This window comes from Haliotis cracherodii, unplaced genomic scaffold (genome assembly GCF_022045235.1).
Source record: "Haliotis cracherodii isolate W230 unplaced genomic scaffold, xgHalCrac1.p SCAF_12, whole genome shotgun sequence".
Lineage (NCBI taxonomy): Eukaryota > Metazoa > Mollusca > Gastropoda > Lepetellida > Haliotidae > Haliotis > Haliotis cracherodii.
The window spans coordinates 7819953-7845038 of NW_027266267.1; the positions used below are offsets into that span (position 1 = coordinate 7819953).

At 41.6% G+C, this 25086-nt stretch overlaps 2 protein-coding genes and 1 pseudogene across 3 annotated transcripts in view; all 3 read left to right on the forward strand.

The window, feature by feature from the left end:
* Positions 1-460: 460 nt before the first annotated feature.
* On the forward strand, positions 461-3807 carry LOC139457495 (toll-like receptor 4). The gene has a single exon (XM_071238877.1). The coding sequence runs from the start codon at positions 461-463 to the stop codon at positions 3020-3022; it is 2562 nt and encodes an 853-aa protein (XP_071094978.1). The 3' UTR covers positions 3023-3807.
* Positions 3808-5467: 1660 nt separating this feature from the next.
* The window catches only part of LOC139457496 (toll-like receptor 4), a 42477-nt gene continuing 22858 nt past the window's right edge, over positions 5468-25086 (forward strand). The window contains exon 1 of one of the 2 annotated variants that reach the window (XM_071238879.1): positions 5468-5522. The gene's annotated coding sequence lies outside the window, so the exon portion shown is untranslated. Of the gene's footprint in view, positions 5523-5573; positions 5657-25086 lie in introns of those variants that run through there. The other variant, XM_071238880.1, reaches the window with a different exon arrangement.
* On the forward strand, positions 7399-9938 carry LOC139456958 (toll-like receptor 4; annotated as a pseudogene).

Consider the following 25086-nt stretch of genomic DNA (forward strand, 5'->3'; position numbering starts at 1 on the left):
TTGTGAAAACGTACTTTCTCGGACGGACATATAAGCGGTTTAGGATAGCTGAACCCACCATAAAGTGTTACCCTGTGCAATAGTTTAACTGTCATAGACGCAACATGTGCGTGCGGATTTGGTTGGAAAATCAAGACAGGTTATTCTCTGGCGATGCGAGTGAGTTTGATTTTACGCCGCTTTACGCAATTAACCAGCAATATCACTGTGGGGTATCACTTTGATACTTAAGTTCAGTCCTCAAGTAAGCATATGACTGATTGAGTGTCATCCGATGTGGATGCTGGTAGGAAGGTAACTTTGGCGCATTCTTGTTTACATTTTATAATACTGCATTTTGACATGTATGCTATCGTGAGCCTTGTGACCCAATTTTTCAAACATTCCAGTCTCCAACTAAAACTGACAACAAGAACTACAACACGGAACAGACCTGAGGTCATTTCAAATTGCCATCACAATGAAGATCATCTGTGGCCTTATCCTGACACTAACTGTGACCTCTTCTACAAGCCAGAAGACATGTCAAATAAAGCCAGACCCCCAGCTTGGTGGTAGCCGTGTTGACTGTCAGAACCTCAACCTTACCTCTGTTCCTGGTGATCTCCCTCCCAACACTGTCAGTCTGGATCTCAGCGGGAACAACATAACGGTTCTGAGGGACCAGGCGTTTGTGCGTCTTCCCCGATTGATGTATTTGAACATTGTAAACAGTCAAGTATCACGGTTGGAAGCAAACGCATTTAAAGGTTTATCCCTCCTTCTCAGTTTACGCCTTAATAACAATAATCTCCAACTGGACAATCACACCTATCCAGAAGATGTCTTCCGTCCTCTACAAAGTCTTACAGGGTTGAACATTGGTAACAACGACTGTCGTATAAGAGGAACTACTCCGGATTGGATATTCAAATGGTTAATAAATTTAGAAACACTGACAATTGATACGTTCCAACATGAAATATTTGGAAGTGGATTTGGGTATTTGCAAAAACTGGTAACTTTGAATATAGGGACTGGATCTGTTGATGACTGTATTTATTGTGCTATTACCGTTTTACAAAACCACACATTCTCCGTTTTTGAGAATACATCTGTACAGGTGTTGAATGTAATAGATTCCAAACTTCTTGCAATTCATGCTGGAGCATTTCTACCTTTCAAAAATATTTCAAAAATAGTTCTGGAAAACGTAATAACCTTACCAACTGCTATGGCTCTACGTGCGTTCTATGGCCTTAATGGTAAAAACGTATCTCAAGTTCTCATGAGAAGTTCCAACAAATATGTCAGTCTAAATCGAAACCTTCAAAGCCAGCTTATAACCAAAGAAACACTAATTTATCTGAGACATATTTGCATCGAACATCTGGATCTCAGCTATAACAACATTATTTACCTTGACGAAAATTTAATACTTGTCCTTTCGCGTTGTATTAAATATCTAGATTTATCAAATAACAATATTTTAGGGGATCAATCTACATTTCTCATGATGAGTTTATGTAAACATCTGTTGTTTTTAGATGCTTCTGATCAACATAAATTTATTAAACGCAGGTATGACTTAGGACAAGGCAGTTTAAAATCTCAAATTAAAGTGACTGACAACGGACTCTATCATCTTTATAGGCACAGAATTAGTCCCGAAAATTGTTCTGTATCAAAGTTAGAATCATTTGAGGCGGGAATACGTTTTCCTCCTAATCTACGTATCTGTATAATAGGGGGAATAACTGATTCTTTGGGGGAGTTTTTTATAACGGGTATTACAGGTTCGTCACATTTAGCAAAATTAGATCTGTCCTACAATGGAGCATGGGGCTTTGTAAAGCAAATTAACGGGTTGAGCTTTTTAAATGAAGTCGATCTTTCTGGCAATGAAGGTAGGGGGATGACAAAAGATTTCTTGCTCTCATTTCCAAATATGACGTCTCTTGCATTGAACAATATGGGTTTCGACAAGGAAACACTCAGAAGAGGAGGGTCAGTACTGGAGGGACTAAAGACGATGCATGCTTTACGTTATTTAGATATAGTAGGGAATGACATACGTTATATGGATATGGGTTCCATCAGGACACTAATCAGTCTGAATGTGTCCAGAAATAACCTTGTGTCTGTTCCTTTTGAACACAATGACCTGCCTGACCTGCACATCCTGGACCTATCAGTGAACTCCATCACCTACTTTGACGACGACACAATGGATATGTTGGAGAGTCTCGGACAGAAGAACAAGCTGGTCCTGAGGCTGAAGGGAAACCCTCTCTCCTGCTCATGCCAGTCTCTCTTGTTTGTTCGGTGGATATTTTCATCGTCGGTTACATTTGACAGCAATGGGAACTATTCATGTGTTACTGAATATGGTGCTCTTACAACAACCCACACAGTGTACAACGAGTTTAATTACCACTGGACTTCATGTCAAGGTCGATTTTGGCTGCCAGTCTCCATAACACTGATGTGTTTAATAGCTCTTCTACTTGTGTCTGCCATGCTGGTGTCACGGAACTGGACAAGGATTGCACATCACATTTTGGTCCTCATGGGTCGTGGGATCCAGCGGGTCACTAGACAAAACTTCAACAAAGATGCTTACGTAGCCCACTCGGATGAAGAGCTTCAGTTTGTAATGCAAGATCTACGTATAGGGCTGGAGGATCTACTTGGACTGAAGCTTATTCTGCCCGACAGAGATTTCCTACCTGGTCAGTTTGTAGCTGACCATGTTGTAGAAAGCATTAACAAAAGCTGGAAGACAGTACTGATTGTGTCCGACGATTTCCTGGATGACCCTTGGTCCTACTTTATCATTAAGTCAACAGCTTACTACATTTCCAACCTCAACCCTAACAGAGTGATTCTGCTCATGGTGGGAAACGTCAACCGTGGTCGACTTCCTGAACTGCTGCTGAATGTAACGGACGAGGAGGATATCATCCAACTAGATGACTTCCCTGATCCTCACAGTGATGTATGGGTCCATGTAAGGGACAGAATTCTGGCACAAGCAGTATAGGTTGAATGCAAAATATGTCACTGACTAAAACCCTTTTTTTGTAGTATAAATCATCTGGTTCTGTCATATCCAAACTATTTTATTTATTTGAACAGTTACTGCATGAAATATACTTATACTATTTGCACGTGGGGACCCAGGGTCGGGGGTTGCCCCTTTTATCCACCTGCTGGTTGAAAGAGATGGCTAAATTGGGCAACCTGTTTGCCGAAGGTTGCATCCCTGTGTTGCCAGAGAGATGGAATCTGATGGCTGAGTGCCCCGAAATACTGGTCCAAACACATGTTGTTGAAATAGTCGTCCAAACACATGTTGTTGAAATTATCGTCTGACCCCCCAGTTGTCGAAATAACCGTTCCACCACATGTTGTTGAAATACTCGTCTGACCCCCCTGTTGTTGAAATACTCGTCCCACCACATGTTGTGGAAATACTCGTCCTGTTACGGTCAAAAAAAGCATCTCTAAAATAATTTCTATTATTTTTCCAAATTATTAAAGTTTAAAATTTTCTTCAATTTTCATTCCAAATTTAGCAGTAAAAAGAGTATTATTTTATGTATGCTTCAGGATACCAAGTGAGGTCTATTAAGGCTTCATGCCATGCTTTTTAGGTTATGCATTGAGAGAATTAGGTCCCATGCGGTCAAAAATAAGAAAACAATGAATAAAAAGAATATGGGTCTGCCAAAATGGTGTGTTTTCATGCATTTGTATTTCTTTTCCATTGTCAATATATTTCTGTAGCAATTTTATTTCCCAAAATATTTGTATTTGTAACTTTTATTCTGACGTAATGATAATGTGTTCAGTTTTCAATCACTAATGTTTACATTCTAGTAAATTTAAAGTTGTATTTTCATCAAGTATTTTCAATATAAATTACATCATATAACATTATATTATACATTCTTTCTGTGCAAATGCTCTTGTAATTCTTTTGGTACAATTTAATGTCTTTTGTCAGCTTTTGTTGTTTCAGCAATTTTCATACATTGTTATTGTTTTGTTTACATATTGAACTGCAAACTTATGATTGTTTATTTTACCTTTGCAGTCAATCTTCCAACTCCAACGAGGATAAGGTTTTGGGTATTTGTTGATAATTGATGATGATAAGATGTAATGCATGTTATGAACTTTATTTGAACATGAACTAACAATAACATTGAATTATATTCTCCATGAAATATGATGTTTGACATATGACACATGTACAATTGAGAATGAGAATGGAAATGAGAATGTGAATAAAACTTTTGATCTTGAATGAATTGACATTGAAATTCATTGCGATCCCTACACGTCCCGTTGTTGTTGAAATATACGTTTGACCCCCTGTTGTTGAAATACTCGTCCAAACACATGTTGTTGAAATACTCGTCCGACCACATGTTGCCGAAATACTCGTCCGACCACAAGTTACAGGTGAACCTAATGATGAACATTACAGGTGTAGGAATACATACAGTGGCGTGACATCAATCAGGTGATCGTTTAATTTATGCACATAACTTGACACGCCTACACAGTCAGTAGCCAAACAACGGAGAGTGGGATTAAAACAATGTTCATTTGACCTGTCAATTAAGGCAAGAGGCGAAAAGACTTGCAACAGTCAGACTGTAACGAACCGGAAGAAATATGTCCTAGAGAAGGCGGCTGTTTCAAATAACATGGTCATTTACTGCGTGATTCAAACATTACTTCTCTGATTACGGTAAAACAGTTGGAGAAATGCAGGTTAGAAATGAAACACGAAGACATGAAAGTTGAACCGAGGCGAGCGGGAAAAAAAAAACTGGCGAGAGAGCCTGCACGTTTGCTGTTTCATTCATTCTCGGCCTTCGGTTTCAAAGGGTAGATTGGACAATGAATATGCATGAAAGTCGCTAAATGTCCTGTGCATGACGATACACGTGAGCAGAAAGGGAATTCCCTCGACTGTAATATTGGGATTCCCCGACATTCCGCAGTAATAAAAGTAGTGCGCAGCGGTGGGCGTGGCTTAATTTTTTACATTCATTGGGAAATGAATGCAATAACACGAGACCAATCAGCTAATCAGAAAGCAGGAATTTCCATGAACACAACGAAAATTTAATTATATGCTGTTGAAGTACTCGTCCGACCACATGTTGTTGAAATACTCGTCCCACCACATGTTGTTGAAATACCCGTCCAACCACATGCTGTTGAAGTACTCGTCCGACCACATGTTGTTGAAATATTTGCATGCCCCCTCCACTGTCCTCAGTTGAAATGGTCTTATGACGCGCACACAACAGCCAGAATACGGCGCCCTTGTGTAAACACATACATTCACTGAAGGTTAGTTTCATCATGTGCAGTATGTGACACACCCACCTCTTACAAAATCCTATGCTTTGAGATGACTCATCCCTCGCAATATATGTACATTGTACACACATCAACGCACAAGTATTTATACACCTGTCGCACATAACCAAGGTCACCCAACGCGATGAACATGATAGCAGGTATGTCATTTGAAGCAAATGTTATGTTATACACACTACCCGAAGAGTCAATATGTGTCCTATATGCAGCAGGATGTCACTAGCATTAGGTTTGGAAATGTTTATCAACCAGCCTCAATCAGGACACGCGAGGGGTGAGGACTTTGTTTATTCCTTGTGAGAAACGTCGTAGCAGGTACGCCTATTTGAAGAAACGTTATGTTAAGTGTGTTACAAGTATTTAGTCTCCGATACTGATTTTTCACACGGAAGTCAGAAATAATGAGGACGAACATGATCCCTGGTAAATGGTTTTACTGTTATCCCAACCAAAACATGAAGTGTTTTATCTAGCTCAAATGTATACCGAAGGAACTTCAATCTTTCATGCTGCAATGTGGACTTATAGAATGTGTGATTTGATCATCAAACCTTTTTTATATGGCCAACTGCCGAGAGTTCACCGTGTCTTAATATGCTACCCTGAATAAGGCAATAAGGGGAATGTACTCAAACTTGTTAATCATCTCAGGCGACTGCTTGGAAATATTTTTGCTTCAAATACACCAACAACAATTTTCACACATACAAAAATAGAGAGATAAAGCACATAGGATATAGGCTTCGAAGGTGCACTCGCTGTAACCTGATAAATATGAATGGGTGGCCAGCCTAGCAAAGAGATTTCGCACGCATCGGACAATGCCCAATATATTCCCAAACGTAGCTCCTGCTTTGTAAGCCAGCCTACCATAAGAAGTTGTATTCATTGGCATTATTTCGTTCATAAATATTGTTATGACACAAATCTTTTATAGTAAAATCAGGTAGAACATGTTAAATACAAAACACTGTTATTTTCGCTAATGAGGTGTTTGGATTCAGTGCGAGGAGCATGATAGCAGGTATGTCTATTGAAACCAATGTTACAGGGTATTGTTTATTTGTTAGTTGTTAATACACATATACGAATCTCTGATTCTCTCTGATTCACACGCACAGAGTGAGAGAGCTTGAGAAAGAGAGAGAGTGAAAGAGAGAGGGGAGGGAGGGGGAGAGAGGGAGAGCTAGAGAGGAAGAGAGAGGGAGAGAGCGAGAGAGAGAGAGAGGGGAGAGAGAGAGATTGAGAGGAGAGAGAGTGGGAGAGCTAGAGACGGACAGACAGACAGACAGACAGACAGATAATCATCTGCGAACACATTACAATGTGTCCTATATGTAGTAGGATGTCTGACATCGGATGAGAAAAAAGCCTGAATAGGCTACTGCGCTCACAAATTCAGTATGTTAGGGAGGTAATCGCATAGAAGTCAAAAACACTGTACAAGGGGACAACAGGGAATGAATTGAAATTAATATGGTTTATGTTGTTCACTGAACAGTTCAGGGAATTTATTGTTTTGTAAAAGCTTGCTTTGGCGTCGTATTGATGACTCGCATTAAATTTGTTTCCTGTAAAGTTTGTGAAAACGTACTTTCTCGGACGGACATATAAGCGGTTTAGGATAGCTGAACCCACCATAAAGTGTTACCCTGTGCAATAGTTTAACTGTCATAGACGCAACATGTGCGTGCGGATTTGGTTGGAAAATCAAGACTGGTTATTCTCTGGCGATGCGAGTGAGTTTGATTTTACGCCGCTTTACGCAATTAACCAGCAATATCACTGTGGGGTATCACTTTGATACTTAAGTTGAGTCCTCAAGTAAGCATATGACTGACTGAGTGTCATCCGATGTGGATGCTGGTAGGAAGGTAACTTTGGCGCATTCTTGTTTACATTTTATAATACTGCATTTTGACATGTATGCTATCGTGAGCCTTGTGACCCAACTAAAACTGACAACAAGAACTACAACACGGAACAGACCTGAGGTCATTTCAAATTGCCATCACAATGAAGATCATCTGTGGCCTTATCCTGACACTAACTGTGACCTCTTCTACAAGCCAGAAGACATGTCAAATAAAGCCAGACCCCCAACTTGGTGGTAGCCGTGTTGACTGTCAGAACCTCAACCTTACCTCTGTTCCTGGTGATCTCCCTCCCAACACTGTCAGTCTGGATCTCAGCGGGAACAACATAACGGTTCTCAGGGACCAGGCGTTTGTGCGTCTTCCCCGATTGATGTATTTGAACATTGTAAACAGTCAAGTATCACGGTTGGAAGCAAACGCATTTAAAGGTTTATCCCTCCTTCTCAGTTTACGCCTTAATAACAATAATCTCCAACTGGACAATCACACCTATCCAGAAGATGTCTTCCGTCCTCTTCAAAGTCTAACAGAGTTGAACATTGGTAACAACGACTGCCGACTGAGAGGAACTACTCCGGATTGGATATTCAAATGGTTAATAAATTTAGAAACACTGACAATCGATACATTTGAATATGACATATTTGGAAGTGGATTTGGGTATTTGCAAAAACTGGTAACATTGAATATTGGAACTGGATTCGAAGATGATTGTATTCACAGTGCTATTGGCGTCATACAAAACCACACATTCTCCGTTTTTGAGAATATATATCTGTTCAGGTGTTGGATGTAACCGGTTCCAAACTTCTTGCAATTCATGCTGGAGCATATCTACCTTTCAAAAAAAATTTCCAAAATAGTTCTGGAAAACGTTATGACCTTACCAACTGCTATGGGTCTACGTGCGTTCTATGGCCTTAATGGTAAAAACGTATCTCAAGTTCTCATGAGAAATTCCAACAGGCATGTTAGTCAAAATCGAAACCTTCAAAGCCAGCTTATAACCAAGGAAACAGTAATTTATCTGACTCATATTTGCATCGAACATCTGGATCTCAGCCATAACAACATTATCTACCTTGACGACAATTTAATACTTGTCCTTTCGCGTTGTATTAAATATCTAGATTTATCAAATAACAATATTTTGGGGGATCCATTTACATTTTTCCGAATGAGTGTATGTAAAAATCTTTTTTTTTTAGATTTATCTGACCAATACAAATTTAACAGTCACATGTATAACTCAGGAGAAGGCAATCTTGACTCTAAGTTAAAAGTGACTTAAAACAGACTTCATAGTCTTACCAGGCACATGACTGTTTCAGAAAATAGTTCTGTATCAAAGTTAGAATCAGTAGGGATGGGAATACGTGTTCCTCCTAATCTACGTATCTGTATGTTGAGGGGAACGTTTACTCGCCTCGGGAGGTTTTTCATAACGGGTGTTACAGGTTCGTCACATTTAGCAAAATTAGATCTGTAAAGCAAATTAACGGGTTGAGCTTCTTAAATGAAGTCGACCTTTCTGGCAATGAAGGTAGGGGGATGACAAAAGATTTCTTGCTCTCATTTCCAAATCTGACGTCTCTTGCATTGAACAATATGGGTTTCGACAAGGAAACACTCAGAAGAGGAGGGTCAGTACTGGAGGGATTAAAGACGATGCATGCTTTACGTTATTTAGATATAGTAGGGAATGACATACGTTATATGGATATGGGTTCCATCAGGACACTGATCAGTCTGAAAGTGTCCAGAAATAACCTTGTGTCTGTTCCTTTTGAACACAATGACCTGCCTGACCTGCACATCCTGGACCTATCAGTGAACTCCATCACCTACTTTGACGACGACACAATGGATATGTTGGAGAGTCTCGGACAGAAGAACAAGCTGGTCCTGAGGCTGAATGGAAACCCTCTCTCCTGCTCATGCCAGTCTCTCTTGTTTGTTCGGTGGATATTTTCATCGTCAGTTACCTTTGACAGCAATGGGAACTATACATGTGTTACTGAATATGGTGCTCTTACAACAACCCACACAGTGTACAACGAGTTTAATTACCACTGGACTTCATGTCAGGGTCGATTTTGGCTGCCAGTCTCCATAACACTGATGTGTTTAATAGCTCTTCTACTTGTGTCTGCCATGCTGGTGTCACGGAACTGGACAAGGATTGCACATCACATTTTGGTCCTCATGGGTCGTGGGATCCAGCGGGTCACTAGACAAAACTTCAACAAAGATGCTTACGTAGCCCACTCGGACGAAGAGCTTCAGTTTGTAATGCAAGACCTACGTATAGGGCTGGAGGATCTACATGGACTGAAGCTTATTCTGCCCGACAGAGATTTCCTACCTGGTCAGTTTGTAGCTGACCATGTTGTAGAAAGCATTAACAAAAGCTGGAAGACAGTACTGGTTGTGCCCGACGATTTCCTGGATGACCCTTGGTCCTACTTTATCATTAAGTCAACAGCTTACTACATTTCCAACCTGAACCCTAACAGAGTGATTCTGCTCATGGTGGGAAACGTCAACCGTGGTCGACTTCCTGAACTGCTGCTGAATGTAACGGACGAGGAGGATATCATCCAACTAGATGACTTCCCTGATCCTCACAGTGATATATGGGTCCATGTAAGGGACAGAATTCTGACACAAGCTGAATAGGTTGAATGCAGAATATGTCATTGACGAAAATCTTTTAGTTTCATGAAATATACTTATACTATTTGCCCGTTCGGACCCAGGGTCGAGGGTTGTCCCTGTCATCCACCTGCTGGTTGACAGAGCAGACTAAATTGGGCAACCTTTTTGCCGAAGGTTGCATCCCTGTGTTGCCAGAGAGATGGAGTCTGATGGTTGAGTACCCCAAAATACTCGTCCAAACACATGTTGTTGAAATACTCGTCTGATCCCCCTGTTGTCGAAATAACCGTTCCACCGTATGTTGTTGAAATACTCGTCTGCCCCCCATGTTGTTGAAATACTCGTCCCACCAGATGTTGTTGAAATACTCGTCTGACCCCCCTGTTGTTGAAATACTCGTCCTTTTACGGTAAAAAAAAATAGCATCTCTACAATAATTTCTATTATTTTTTCCAAATTATTAAAGTTTAAAATTTTCCTCAATTTTCATTCCAAATTTAGCAGTAAAAAGATTATCATTTTATGTATGCTTCAGGATACCAAGGGAGGTAAGTCTGTTAAGGCTTGATGCCATGCTTTTTAGTTTATGCAATGAGAGAATGAGGACCCATGCGGTCAAAAATAAGAAAACAATGAATTAAAAGAATATGGGTCTACCAACTTGGTGTGTTTTCATGCATTTGTGTTTCTATTCCAATGTCAATATATTTCTGTAGCAATTTTATTTCCCAAAATGTATTTGTAACTTTCTTCTGACGTAATGATAATGTGTTCAGTTTTCAATCACTAATGTTTACATTCTAGTAAATTTAAAGTTGTATTTTCATCAAGTATTTTCAATTTAAATTATATCATATAACATTATATTATACATTTTCTTCTGTGCAAATGCTCTTGTAATTATTTTGGTACAATTTAATGTCATTTGTCAACTTTTGTTGTTTCAGTAATTTTCATACATTGTTATTGTTTTGTTTACATATTGAACTGCAAACTTATTATTGTTTAGTTTTCCTTTGCAGTCGATCTTCCAACTCCAACGAGGATAAGGTTTTGTGTATTTGTTGATAATTGATGATGATAAGATGTAATGCATATTCTACCATGAATTTGGAATTTACTCGATTCTGATTGGTCAATCAGAGGCTATTAAATCACAATAAACCCCCTCTGATTGAAACAGCTGGTTTGACGGCCGCATCACCGCGGAAGCTAATATTCATAGAATAGTACTATTTTCAGTCATTGTCGGTAGGCATATTTAAATAATTATATCTAAAATTACAGGTTACAAAATGCACAGATGCGGTTACTACAATATTGAAAGGATGTGTGGCAATACATTTCGTCCAGAAAACACGACAGAAATCAACAAAGGGAATGTATTTACATTTTGGAGACAACAGAGAGCTTGGAATTTTGGCGCTTTTCTATATACGACTGTGATGTCATATCTTTTGCCTCACAATGAGCGATATGACGTCATAATAGTGACGTGCGATGTGGAGCGAAAGCCTTGCAAAGCTTGCTTTGTTTTCTTTAGGGATGCCCAACCTCATGTTAGCTTACCAAGTTGCTGTGGTTATATATGCTTTCAATGCCTGTCATATGTTCGAGTGAAGTATTTCGGTGTAAACAAACTGCTTGAGTATATACATCACCATATTTTGTTCGGCGATTCTGTAATTCAGATCGATAACCCACTCAAAACACTGAACTTAACCCGTGCCGTTTCACTCAGTATATTTGCTAACATCAAAGAGTTCGCGTTTTATTTTGTCATGGTAGAATGGAGATAAACATACTGTGTTTTCAATGTAGAGCTAGGTTACCTGTAGATTTAACCGCGCTAAATTTAACATTTGAAACCTCACGCAGCGCGTTCGGTTCCAATTTCAATTTAGCGGGGTTAAATCTACAGGTAACCTAGCTCTACATTGAAAACACAGTATGTTTATCTCATAATTGTGAACTGTATTTGAACATGAACTAACAATAACATTGAATTATATTCTCCATGAAATATGATGTTTGACATATGACATATGTACAATTGAGAATGAGAATGGAAATGAGAATGTGAATAAAAACTTTTGATCTTGGATGAATTGACATTGAAATTCATTGCGATCCTTGCACGTACCGTTGTTCTTGAAATACTCGTCTGACCCCCTGTTGTTGAAACACTCGTCCGATCCCCTGTTGTTGAAATACACGTCTGACCCCCTGTTGTTGTAATGCTCGTCCCATCACATGTTGTTGAAATACCCGTCCGATCCCCTGTTGTTGAAATGCTCGTCCCACCACAAGTTATTGAAATACCCGTCCGATCCCCCGTTGTTGAAATACATGTCTGACCCCATGTTGTTGAAACACTCGTCCGATCCCCTGTTGTTGGAATGCACGTCTGACCACATGTTAATGAAATGCTCGTCCGACTAAATGTTGATGAAATACTCGTCCCACAACATGTTGTTGAAATACCCGTCTGATCCCCTGTTGTTGAAATACATGTCTGACACCCTGTTGTTGAAACACTCGTCCGATCCCCTGTTGTTGGAATACACATCTGACCCCATGTTGATGAAATGCTCGTCCCACCACATGTTGATGAAATACTCGTCCCACCACATGTTGTTGAAATACCCGTCCGATCCACTGTTATTGAAATACATGTCTTAACCCACGTTGTTGAAATACTCGTCCCACCACATGTTGTTGAAAAACTCGTCCAAACACATGTTGTTGAAATACTCATCCCACCACATGTTGTTGAGATACTCGTCCAACCACATGTTGTTGTAATACCCGTCCAACCACATGTTGTTGAGATACTCGTAAAACCACATGTTGTTGAAATACTCGTCCCACCACATGTTGTTGAAATAATGTCCAACCACATGTTGTTGAGATACCCGTCCTACCACATGTTGTTGATATATTCGTCCAACCACATGTTGTTGAAATACTCGTCCAACCACATGTTGTTGAAATACTCGTCCCACCAGATGTTGTTGAAATACCCGTCCAAACACATGTTGTTGAAATACCAGTCCCATCACATGTTGTTGAAATACCCGTCCCACCACATATTGTTGAAATACTCGTCCCACCACATGTTGTGGAAATACTCGTCCCACCACATGTTGTGGAAATACTCATCCCACCACATGTTGTTCAAATACTCGTCTCACAACATGTTGTTGGAATACTCGTCCCACCACATGTTGTTGAGATACCCGTCCAACCACATGTTGTTGAAATAATCGTCCCACCACATGTTGTTGAGATACTCGTCCAACCACATGTTGTTGAAATACTCGTCCAACCACATGTTGTTGAAATACTTGTCCCACCACATGTTGTTGAAATACCCGTCCAACCACATGTTGTTGAAATACTCGTCCCGCCACATCTTGTTGAGATACTCGTCCAACCACATGTTGTTGAAATACTCGTCCCACCACATGTTGTTGAGATACCCGTCCCAGTACATGTTGTTGAAATACTCGTCAAACCACATGTTGTTGATATACTCGTCCCACCACATGTTGTTGAGATACTCGTCCCACCACATAATGTTGAAATACCCGTCCCACCACATGTTGTTGAAATACTCGTCAAACCACAGGTTGTTGATATACTCGTCCCACCACATGTTGTTGAAATACTCGTCCCACCACATGTTGTTGAAATAACCGTCACGCCACATGTTGTTGAAATACTCGTCCAACCACATGTTGTTGAAATACTCGTCCAACCACACGTTGTTGAGATACTCGTCCGAACCACATGTTGTTGAAATACTCGTCCCACCACATGTTGTTGAAAAACTCGTCCAAATACATGTTGTTGAAATACTCGTCCCACCACATGTTGTTGAGATACTCGTCCAACCACATGTTGTTGGAATACCCGTCCAACCACATGTTGTTGAGTGTTGAGATACTCGTAAAACCACATGTTGTTGAAATACTCGTCCCACCACATGTTGTTGAAATAATGTCCAACCACAGTTTGTTGAGATACCCGTCCCACCACATGTTGTTGAAATATTCGTCCAACCACATGTTGTTGAAATACTCGTCCAACCACATATTGTTGAAATACTCGTCCCACCAGATGTTGTTGAAATACCCGTCCAACCACATGTTGTTGAAATACCAGTCCCATCACATGTTGTTGAAATAACCGTCCCACCACATATTGTTGAAATACTCGTCCCACCACATGTTGTGGAAATACTCATCCCACCACATGTTGTTCAAATACTCGTCTCACAACATGTTGTTGGAATACTCGTCCCACCACATGTTGTTGAGATACCCGTCCAACCGCATGTTGTTGAAATAATCGTCCCACCACATGTTGTTGAGATACTCGTCCAACCACATGATGTTGAAATACTCGTCCAACCACATGTTGTTGAAATACTTGTCCCACCACATGTTGTTGAAATACCCGTCCAACCACCTGTTGTTGAAATACTCGTCCCGCCATATCTTGTTGAAATACCCGTCCAACCACATGTTGTTGAAATACCAGTCCCATCACATGTTGTTGAAATACCCGTCCCACCACATATTGTTGAAATACTCGTCCCACCACATGTTGTGGAAATACTCGTCCCACCACATGTTGTGGAAATACTCATCACACCACATGTTGTTCAAATACTCGTCTCACAACATGTTGTTGGAATACTCGTCCCACCACATGTTGTTGAGATACCCGTCCAACCGCATGTTGTTGAAATAATCGTCCCACCACATGTTGTTGAAATACTCGTCCAACCACATGTTGTTGAAATACTTCTCCCACCACATGTTGTTGAAATACCCGTCCAACCACATGTTGTTGAAATACTCGTCCCACCACATGTTGTTGAGATACCCGTCCCAGTACATGTTGTTGAAATACTCGTCAAACCACATGTTGTTGATATATTCGTCCAACCACATGTTGTTGAAATACTCGTCCAACCACATGTTGTTGAAATACTCGTCCCACCAGATGTTCTTGAAATACCCGTCCAAACACATGTTGTTGAAATACCAGTCCCACCACATGTTGTTGAAATACCCGTCCCACCACATATTGTTGAAATACTCGTCCCACCACATGTTGTGGAAATACTCGTCCCACCACATGTTGTGGAAATACTCATCCCACCACATGTTGTTCAAATACTCGTCTCACAACATGTTGTTGGAATACTCGTCCCACCACATGTTGTTGAGATACCCGTCCAACCACATGTTGTTGAAATAATCGTCCCACCACATGTTGTTGAGATACTCGTACAACCACATGTTGTTGAAATACTCGTCCAACCACATGTTGTTGAAATACTTGTCCCACCACATGTTGTTGAAATACCCGTCCAACCACATGTTGTTGAAATACTCGTCCCGCCACATCTTGTTGAGATACTCGTCCAACCACATGTTGTTGAAATACTCGTCCCACCACATGTTGTTGAGATACCCGTCCCAGTACATGTTGTTGAAATACTCGTCAAACCACATGTTGTTGATATACTCGTCCCACCACATGTTGTTGAGATACTCGTCCCACCACATGTTGTTGAAATACCCGTCCCACCACATGTTGTTGAAATACTCGTCAAACCACAGGTTGTTGATATACTCGTCCCACCACATGTTGTTGAAATACTCGTCCCACCACATGTTGTTGAAATAACCGTCACGCCACATGTTGTTGAAATACTCGTCCAACCACATGTTGTTGAAATACTCGTCCAACCACACGTTGTTGAGATACTCGTCCGAACCACATGTTGTTGAAATACTCGTCCCACCACATGTTGTTGAAAAACTCGTCCAAACACATGTTGTTGAAATACTCGTCCCACCACATGTTGTTGAGATACTCGTCCAACCACATGTTGTTGGAATACCCGTCCAACCACATGTTGTTGAGTGTTGAGATACTCGTAAAACCACATGTTGTTGAAATACTCGTCCCACCACATGTTGTTGAAATAATGTCCAACCACAGTTTGTTGAGATACCCGTCCCACCACATGTTGTTGAAATACTCGTCCAACCACATATTGTTGAAATACTCGTCCCACCAGATGTTGTTGAAATACCCGTCCAAACACATGTTGTTGAAATACCAGTCCCATCACATGTTGTTGAAATAACCGTCCCACCACATATTGTTGAAATACTCGTCCCACCACATGTTGTGGAAATACTCGTCCCACCACATGTTGTGGAAATACTCATCCCACCACATGTTGTTCAAATACTCGTCTCACAACATGTTGTTGGAATACTCGTCCCACCACATGTTGTTGAGATACCCGTCCAACCGCATGTTGTTGAAATAATCGTCCCACCACATGTTGTTGAGATAGTCGTCCAACCACATGATGTTGAAATACTCGTCCAACCACATGTTGTTGAAATACTTGTCCCACCACATGTTGTTGAAATACCCGTCCAACCACATGTTGTTGAAATACTCGTCCCGCCATATCTTGTTGAAATACCCGTCCAACCACATGTTGTTGAAATACCAGTCCCATCACATGTTGTTGAAATACCCGTCCCACCACATATTGTTGAAATACTCGTCCCACCACATGTTGTGGAAATACTCGTCCCACCACATGTTGTGGAAATACTCATCACACCACATGTTGTTCAAATACTCGTCTCACAACATGTTGTTGGAATACTCGTCCCACCACATGTTGTTGAGATACCCGTCCAACCGCATGTTGTTGAAATAATCGTCCCACCACATGTTGTTGAAATACTCGTCCAACCACATGTTGTTGAAATACTTGTCCCACCACATGTTGTTGAAATACCCGTCCAACCACATGTTGTTGAAATACTCGTCCCACCACATGTTGTTGAGATACCCGTCCCAGTACATGTTGTTGAAATACTCGTCAAACCACATGTTGTTGATATACTCGTCCCACCACATGTTGTTGAGATACTCGTTCCACCACATGTTGTTGAAATACCCGTCCCACCACATGTTGTTGAAATACTCGTCAAACCACAGGTTGTTGATATACTCGTCCCACCACATGTTGTTGAAATACTCGTCCCACCACATGTTGTTGAAATAACCGTCACGCCACATGTTGTTGAAATACTCGTCCCACCACATGTTGTTGAAATACTCGTCCAACCACACATTGTTGAGATACTCGTCCGAACCACATGTTGTTGAAATACTCGTCCCACCACATGTTGTTGAAAAACTCGTCCAAACACATGTTGTTGAAATACTCGTCCCACCACATGTTGTTGAGATACTCGTCCAACCACATGTTGTTGGAATACCCGTCCAACCACATGTTGTTGAGATACTCGTAAAACCACATGTTGTTGAAATACTCGTCCCACCACATGTTGTTGAAATAATGTCCAAGCACATGTTGTTGAGATACCCGTCCAACCACATGTTGTTGAAATATTCGTCCAACCACATGTTGTTGAAATACTCGTCCAACCACATGTTGTTGAAATACTCGTCCAACCACATGTTGTTGAAATACCCGTCCAACCACATGTTGTTGAAATACCAGTCCCATCACATGTTGTTGAAATAACCGTCACACCACATATTGTTGAAATACTCGTCCCACCACATGTTGTGGAAATACTCGTCCCACCACATGTTGTGGAAATACTCATCCCACCACATGTTGTTCAAATACTCGTCCCACAACATGTTGTTGGAATACTCGTCCCACCACATGTTGTTGAGATACCCGTCCAGCCGCATGTTGTTGAAATAATCGTCCCACCACATGTTGTTGAGATACTCATCCAACCACATGTTGTTGAAATACTCGTCCAACCACATGTTGTTGAAATACTTGTCCCACCACATGTTGTTGAAATACCCGTCCAACCACATGTTGTTGAAATACTCGTCCCGCCACATCTTGTTGAGATACTCGTCCCACCACATGCTGTTGAGATACCCGTCCCACCACATGTTTTTGAAATAATCGTCCCACCACTTCTTGTTGAAATACTCGTCAAACCACATGTTGTTGATATACTCGTCCCACCACATGTTGTTGAGATACTCGTCCCACCACATGTTGTTGAAATACCCGTCCCACCACATGTTGTTGAAATACTCGTCAAACAACAGGTTGTTGATATACTCGTCCAAACACATGTTGTTGAAATACTCGTCACGCTACATGTTGTTGAAATACTCGTCCCACCACATGTTGTGGAAATACTCGTCCCACCACATGTTGTGGAAATACTCATCCCACCACATGTTGTTCAAATACTCGTCCCACAACATGGTGTTGGAATACTCGTCCCACCACATGTTGTTGAGATACCCGTCCAACCGCATGTTGTTGAAATAATCGTCCCACCACATGTTGTTGAGATACTCGTCCAACCACATGTTGTTGAAATACTCGTCCAACCACATGTTGTTGAAATACTTGTCCCACCACATGTTGTTGAAATACCCGTCCAACCACATGTTGTTGAAATACTCGTCCCGCCACATCTTGTTGAGATACTCGTCCCACCACATGCTGTTGAGATACTCGTCCCACTACATGTTTTTGAAATAATCGTCCCACCACATCTTGTTGAAATACTCGTCAAACCACATGTTGTTGATATACTCGTCCCACCACATGTTGTTGAGATACTCGTCCCACCACATGTTGTTGAAATACCCGTCCCACCACATGTTGTTGAAATACTCGTCAAACCACAGGTTGTTGATATACTCGTCCCACCACATGTTGTTGAAATACTCGTCACGCCACATGTTGTTGAAATACTCGCTCCGCCACATGTTGTTGAAATACTCGTCCAACCACACGTTGTTGAGATACTCGTCCGAACCAAATGTTATTGAAATACTCGTCCCACCACATGTTGTTGAAATACTCGTCCCACCACATGTTGTTGAGATACTCGTCCCACCACATGTTGTTGAAATACTCGTCCCACCACATGTTGTTGAAATACTCGTCCCACCAAATGTTGTTGAGATACCAGTCCCACCACATGTTGTTGAAATACTCATCCCACCACATGTTGTTGAGATACTCGTCCCACCACATGTTGTTGAAATACTCGTCCAACCACATGTTGTTGAGATACTCGTCTAACCACATGTTGTTGAGATACCCGTCCAACCACATGTTTTTGGAATACCCGTCCAACCACATGTTGTTGAGATACTCGTAAAACCACATGTTGTTGAAATACTCGTCCCGCCACATCTTGTTGAGATACTCGTCCCACCACATGTTGCTGAAATACTCGTCCCACCACATGTTGTTGAAATACTCATCCTACCACATGTTGTTGAAATACTCGTCCAACCACATGTTGTTGAAATACTCGTCAAACCACATGTTGTTGGAATACCCGTCCAACCACATGTTGTTGAAATACTCGTCCCGCAACATCTTGTTGAGATACTCGTCCAACCACATGTTGTTGAAATACTCGTCCCACTGCATGTTGTTGAAATACTCGTCCTACCACATGTTGTTGAAATACTCATCCCACAACATGTTGTTGAAATACTCGTCCCACCACATGTTGTTGAAATACCCGTCCCACCACATGTTGTTGAGATACCCGTCCAACCACATGTTGATGGAATACTCGTCCCACCACATGTTGTTGAAATGCACATCCCACCACATGTTGTTGAAATACCCATCCCACCACATGTTGTTGAAATACTCGTCCAACCACATGTTGTTGAGATACTCGTCCCACCACATGTTGTTGAAATACTCGTCCCACCACATGTTGTTGAAATACTCGTCCCACCACATGTTGTTGAGATACTCGTCCCACCACATGTTGTTGAAATACTTGTGCCGCCACATCTTGTTGAGATACTCGTCCCCCCACATGTTGCTGAAACACTCGTCCCACAACATGTTGTTGAAACACTCATCCTACCACATGTTGTTGAAATACTCGTCCGACCACATGTTGTTGAAATACTCGTCTAACCACATGTTTTTGAAATACTCGTCCAACCACATGTTGTTGGAATACCCGTCCAACCACATGTTCTTGAAATACTCGTGCCGCCACATCTTATTCAGATTCTAATCCCACCACATGTCGTTGAAATACTCGTCCAACCACATGTTGTTAGAATACCCGTCCAACCACATGTTGTTGAAATACTCGTCCAACCACACGTTGTTGAAATACTCGTCCGACCACATGTTGTTGAAATACTCGTCCCACCACATGTTGTTGAGATACCCGTCCCACCACATGTTGTTGAAATACCCGTCCAACCACATGTTGTTGAAATACTCGTCCAACCACATGTTGTTGAAATACTCGTCCCACCACATGTTGTTGAAATACTCGTCCCACCACATGTTGTTGAGATACCAGTCCCACCACATGTTGTTGAAATACTCGTCCCACCACATGTTGTTGAGATACTCATCCCACCACATGTTGTTGGAATACTCGTCCAACCACATGTTTTTGATATACTCGTCTAACCACATGTTGTTGATATACTCGTCCAACCACATGTTGTTGAGATACCCGTCCAACCACATGTTTTTGGAATACCCGTCCAACCACATGTTGTTGAGATACTCGTAAAACCACATGTTGTTGAAATATTCGTCCCACCACATGTTGTTGAAATAATGTCCAACCACATGTTGTTGAGATACCCGTCCCACCACATGTTGTTGAAATACTCGTCCAAACACATGTTGATGGAATACTCGTCCAACCACATGTTGTTGAAATACTCGTCCAACCACATGTTGTTGAAATACTCGTCCAACCACATGTTGTTGAAATACTCGTCCCACCACATGTTGTTGAAATAATGTCCAACCACATGTTGTTAAGATACCCGTCCCACCACATGTTGTTGAGATACTCGTCCAACCACATGTTGTTGAAATACTCGTCCAACCACATGTTGTTGAAATACTTCTCCCACCACATGTTGTTGAAATACCCGTCCAACCACATGTTGTTGAAATACTCGTCCCGCCACATCTTGTTGAAATAATCGTCCAACCACATGTTGTTGATATACTCGTCCCACCACATGTTGTTGAGATACTCGTCCCACCACATGTTGTTGAAATACCCGTCCCACCACATGTTGTTGGAATACTCGTCAAACCACAGGTTGTTGATATACTCGTCCCACCACATGTTGTTGAAATACTCGTCCCACCACATGTTGTTGAAATAACCGTCACGCCACATGTTGTTGAAATACTCGTCCCACCACATCTTGTTGAAATACTCGTCCAACCACACGTTGTTGAGATACTCGTCCGAACCACATGTTGTTGAAATACTCGTCCCACCACATGTTGTTCAAATACTCGTCCCACCACATGTTGTTGAGATACCAGTCCCACCACATGTTGTTGAAATACTCGTCCCACCACATGTTGTTGAGATACAGGTCCCACCACATGTTGTTGGAATACTCGTCCCACCACATGTTGTTGAGATACTCGTCCCACCACATGTTGTTGATATACTCGTCAAACCACATGTTTTTGGAATACCCGTCCAACCACATGTTGATGAGATACTCGTAAAACCACATGTTGTTGAAATACTCGTCCCACCACATGTTGTTGAAATAATGTCCAACGACATGTTGTTGAGATACCCGTCCCACCACATGTTGTTGAAATACTCGTCCAACCACATGTTGATGGAATACTCGTCCCACCACATGTTGTTGAAATACTCGTCCCACCACATGTTGTTGAAATACTTGTCCAACCACATGTTGTTGAAATACTCGTCCCACCACATGTTGTTGAAATAATGTCCAACCACATGTTGTTAAGATACCCGTCCCACCACATGTTGTTGAGATACTCGTCCAACCACATGTTGTTGAAATACTCGTCCCGCCACATCTTGTTGAGATACTCGTCCCACCACATGTTGTTGAAATACTCGTCCCACCACATGTTGTTGAAATACTCATCCTACCACATGTTGTTGAAATACTCGTCCAACCACATGTTGTTGAAATACTCGTCCCACCACATGTTGTTGGAATACCCGTCCAACCACATGTTGTTGAAATACTCGTACCGCAACATCTTGTTGAGATACTCGTCCAACCACATGTTCTTGAAATACTCGTCCCACTGCATGTTGTTGAAATACTCGTCCTACCACATGTTGTTGAAATACTCATCCCACAACATGTTGTTGAAATACCCGTCCAACCACATGTTGTTGAAATACTCGTCCCACCACATGTTGTTGAAATACTCGTCCCACCACATGTTCTTGAGATACTCCTCCCACCACATGTTGTTGGAAAACCCGTCCAACCACATGTTGTTGAAATACTCATCCTACCACATGTTGTTGAAATACTCGTCCAACCACATGTTGTTGAAATACTCGTCCCACCAAATATTGTTGGAATACCCGTTCAACCACATGTTGTTGAAATACTCGTCCCACCGCATGTTGTTGAAATACTCGTCCCACCACATATTGTTGAAATACCCATCCCACCATATGTTGTTGAAATACTCGTCCCGCCACATCTTGTTGAGATGCTCGTCCCACCACATGTTGTTGAAATACTCGTCCAACCACATGTTGTTGAGATACCCGTCCCACCACATGTTGTTCAAACACTCGTCCAAACACATGTTGATGGAATACTCGTCCCACCACATGTTGTTGAAATACTCGTCCAACCACATGTTGTTGAAATACTCGTCCAACCACATGTTGTTGAAATACTCGTCCCACCACATGTTCTTGAAATAATGTCCAACCACATGTTGTTAAGATACCCGTCCCACCACATGTTGTTGAGATACTCGTCCAACCACATGTTGTTGAAATACTCGTCCAACCACATGTTGTTGAAATACTTCTCCCACCACATGTTGTTGAAATACCCGTCCAACCACATGTTGTTGAAATACTCGTCCCGCCACATCTTGTTGAAATACTCGTCCAACCACATGTTGTTGATATACTCGTCCCACCACATGTTGTTGAGATACTCGTCCCACCACATGTTGTTGAAATACCCGTCCCACCACATGTTGTTGAAATACTCGTCAAACCACATGTTGTTGATATACTCGTCCCACCACATGTTGTTGAAATACTCGTCCCACCACATGTTGTTGAAATAACCGTCACGCCACATGTTGTTGAAATACTCGTCCTACCACATCTTGTTGAAATACTCGTCCAACCACACGTTGTTGAGATACTCGTCCGAACCACATGTTGTTGAAATACTCGTCCCACCACATGTTGTTGAAATACTCGTCCCAACACATGTTGTTGAGATACCAGTCCCACCACATGTTGTTGAAATACTCGTCCCACCACATGTTGTTGAGATACCCGTCCCACCACATGTTGTTGGAATACTCGTCCCACCACATGTTGTTGAGATACTCGTCCCACCACATGTTGTTGATATACTCGTCCAACCACATGTTTTTGGAATACCCGTCCAACCACATGTTGATGAGATACTCGTAAAACCACATGTTGTTGAAATACTCGTCCCACCACATGTTGTTGAAATAATGTCCAACCACATGTTGTTGAGATACCCGTCCCACCACATGTTGTTGAAATACTCGTCCAACCACATGTTGATGGAATACTCGTCCCACCACATGTTGTTGAAATACTCGTCCAACCACATGTTGTTGAAATACTTGTCCAACCACATGTTGTTGAAATACTCGTCCCACCACATGTTGTTGAAATAATGTCCAACCACATGTTGTTAAGATACCCGTCCCACCACATGTTGTTGAGATACTCGTCCAACCACATGTTGTTGAAATACTCGTCCCGCCACATCTTGTTGAGATACTCGTCCCACCACATGTTGTTGAAATACTCGTCCCACCACATGTTGTTGAAATACTCATCCTACCACATGTTGTTGACATACTCGTCCAACCACATGTTGTTGAAATACTCGTCCCACCACATGTTGTTGGAATACCCGTCCAACCACATGTTGTTGAAATACTTGTCCCGCAACATATTGTTGAAATACTCGTCCAACCACATGTTGTTGAAATACTCGTCCCACTGCATGTTGTTGAAATACTCGTCCTACCACATGTTGTTGAAATACTCATCCCACAACATGTTGTTGAAATACCCGTCCAACCACATGTTGTTGAAATACTCGTCCCACCACATGTTGTTGAAATACTCGTCCCACCACATGTTCTTGAGATACTCCTCCCACCACATGTTGTTGGAAAACCCGTCCAACCACATGTTGTTGAAATACTCATCCTACCACATGTTGTTGAAATACTCGTCCAACCACATGTTGTTGAAATACTCGTCCCACCAAATGTTGTTGGAATACCCGTTCAACCACATGTTGTTGAAATACTCGTCCCGCCACATCTTGTTGAGATACTCGTCCCACCACATGTTGTTGAAATACTCGTCCCACCGCATGTTGTTGAAATACTCGTCCCACCACATGTTGTTGAAATACCCATCCCACCATATGTTGTTGAAATACTCATCCCACCACATGTTGTTGAAATACTCGTCCGACCACATGTTGTTGAAATACCTGTCCCACCACATGTTGTTGAGATACCCGTCCAACCACATGTTGATGGAATACTCGTCCCACCACATGTTGTTGAAATACTGGTCCCACCCTAGTTGTTGAAATACTCGTCCAACCACATGTTGTTGAAATACTTCTCCCACCACATGTTGTTAAAATACCCGTCCAACCACATGTTGTTGAAATACTCGTCCCTCCACATCTTGTTGACATACCCGTCTAACCACATGTTGTTGAAATACTCGTCTAACCACATGTTGTTGAGATACCCGTCCCACCACATGTTGTTGAAATACCCGTCCCACCACATGTTGTTGAAATACTCGTCCCACCACATGTTGTTGAAATACACGTCACACCACATGTTGTTGAAATAACCCTCCCACCACATGTTGTTGAAATACTCATCCCACCACATGTTGTTGAAATACTCGTCCCACCACATAATGTTGAGATACCCGTCCCACCACATGTTGTTGAAATACTCATACCACCACATGTTGTTGAAATAAGTGTCCAACCACATGTTGTTGAAATACTCATCCCACCACAT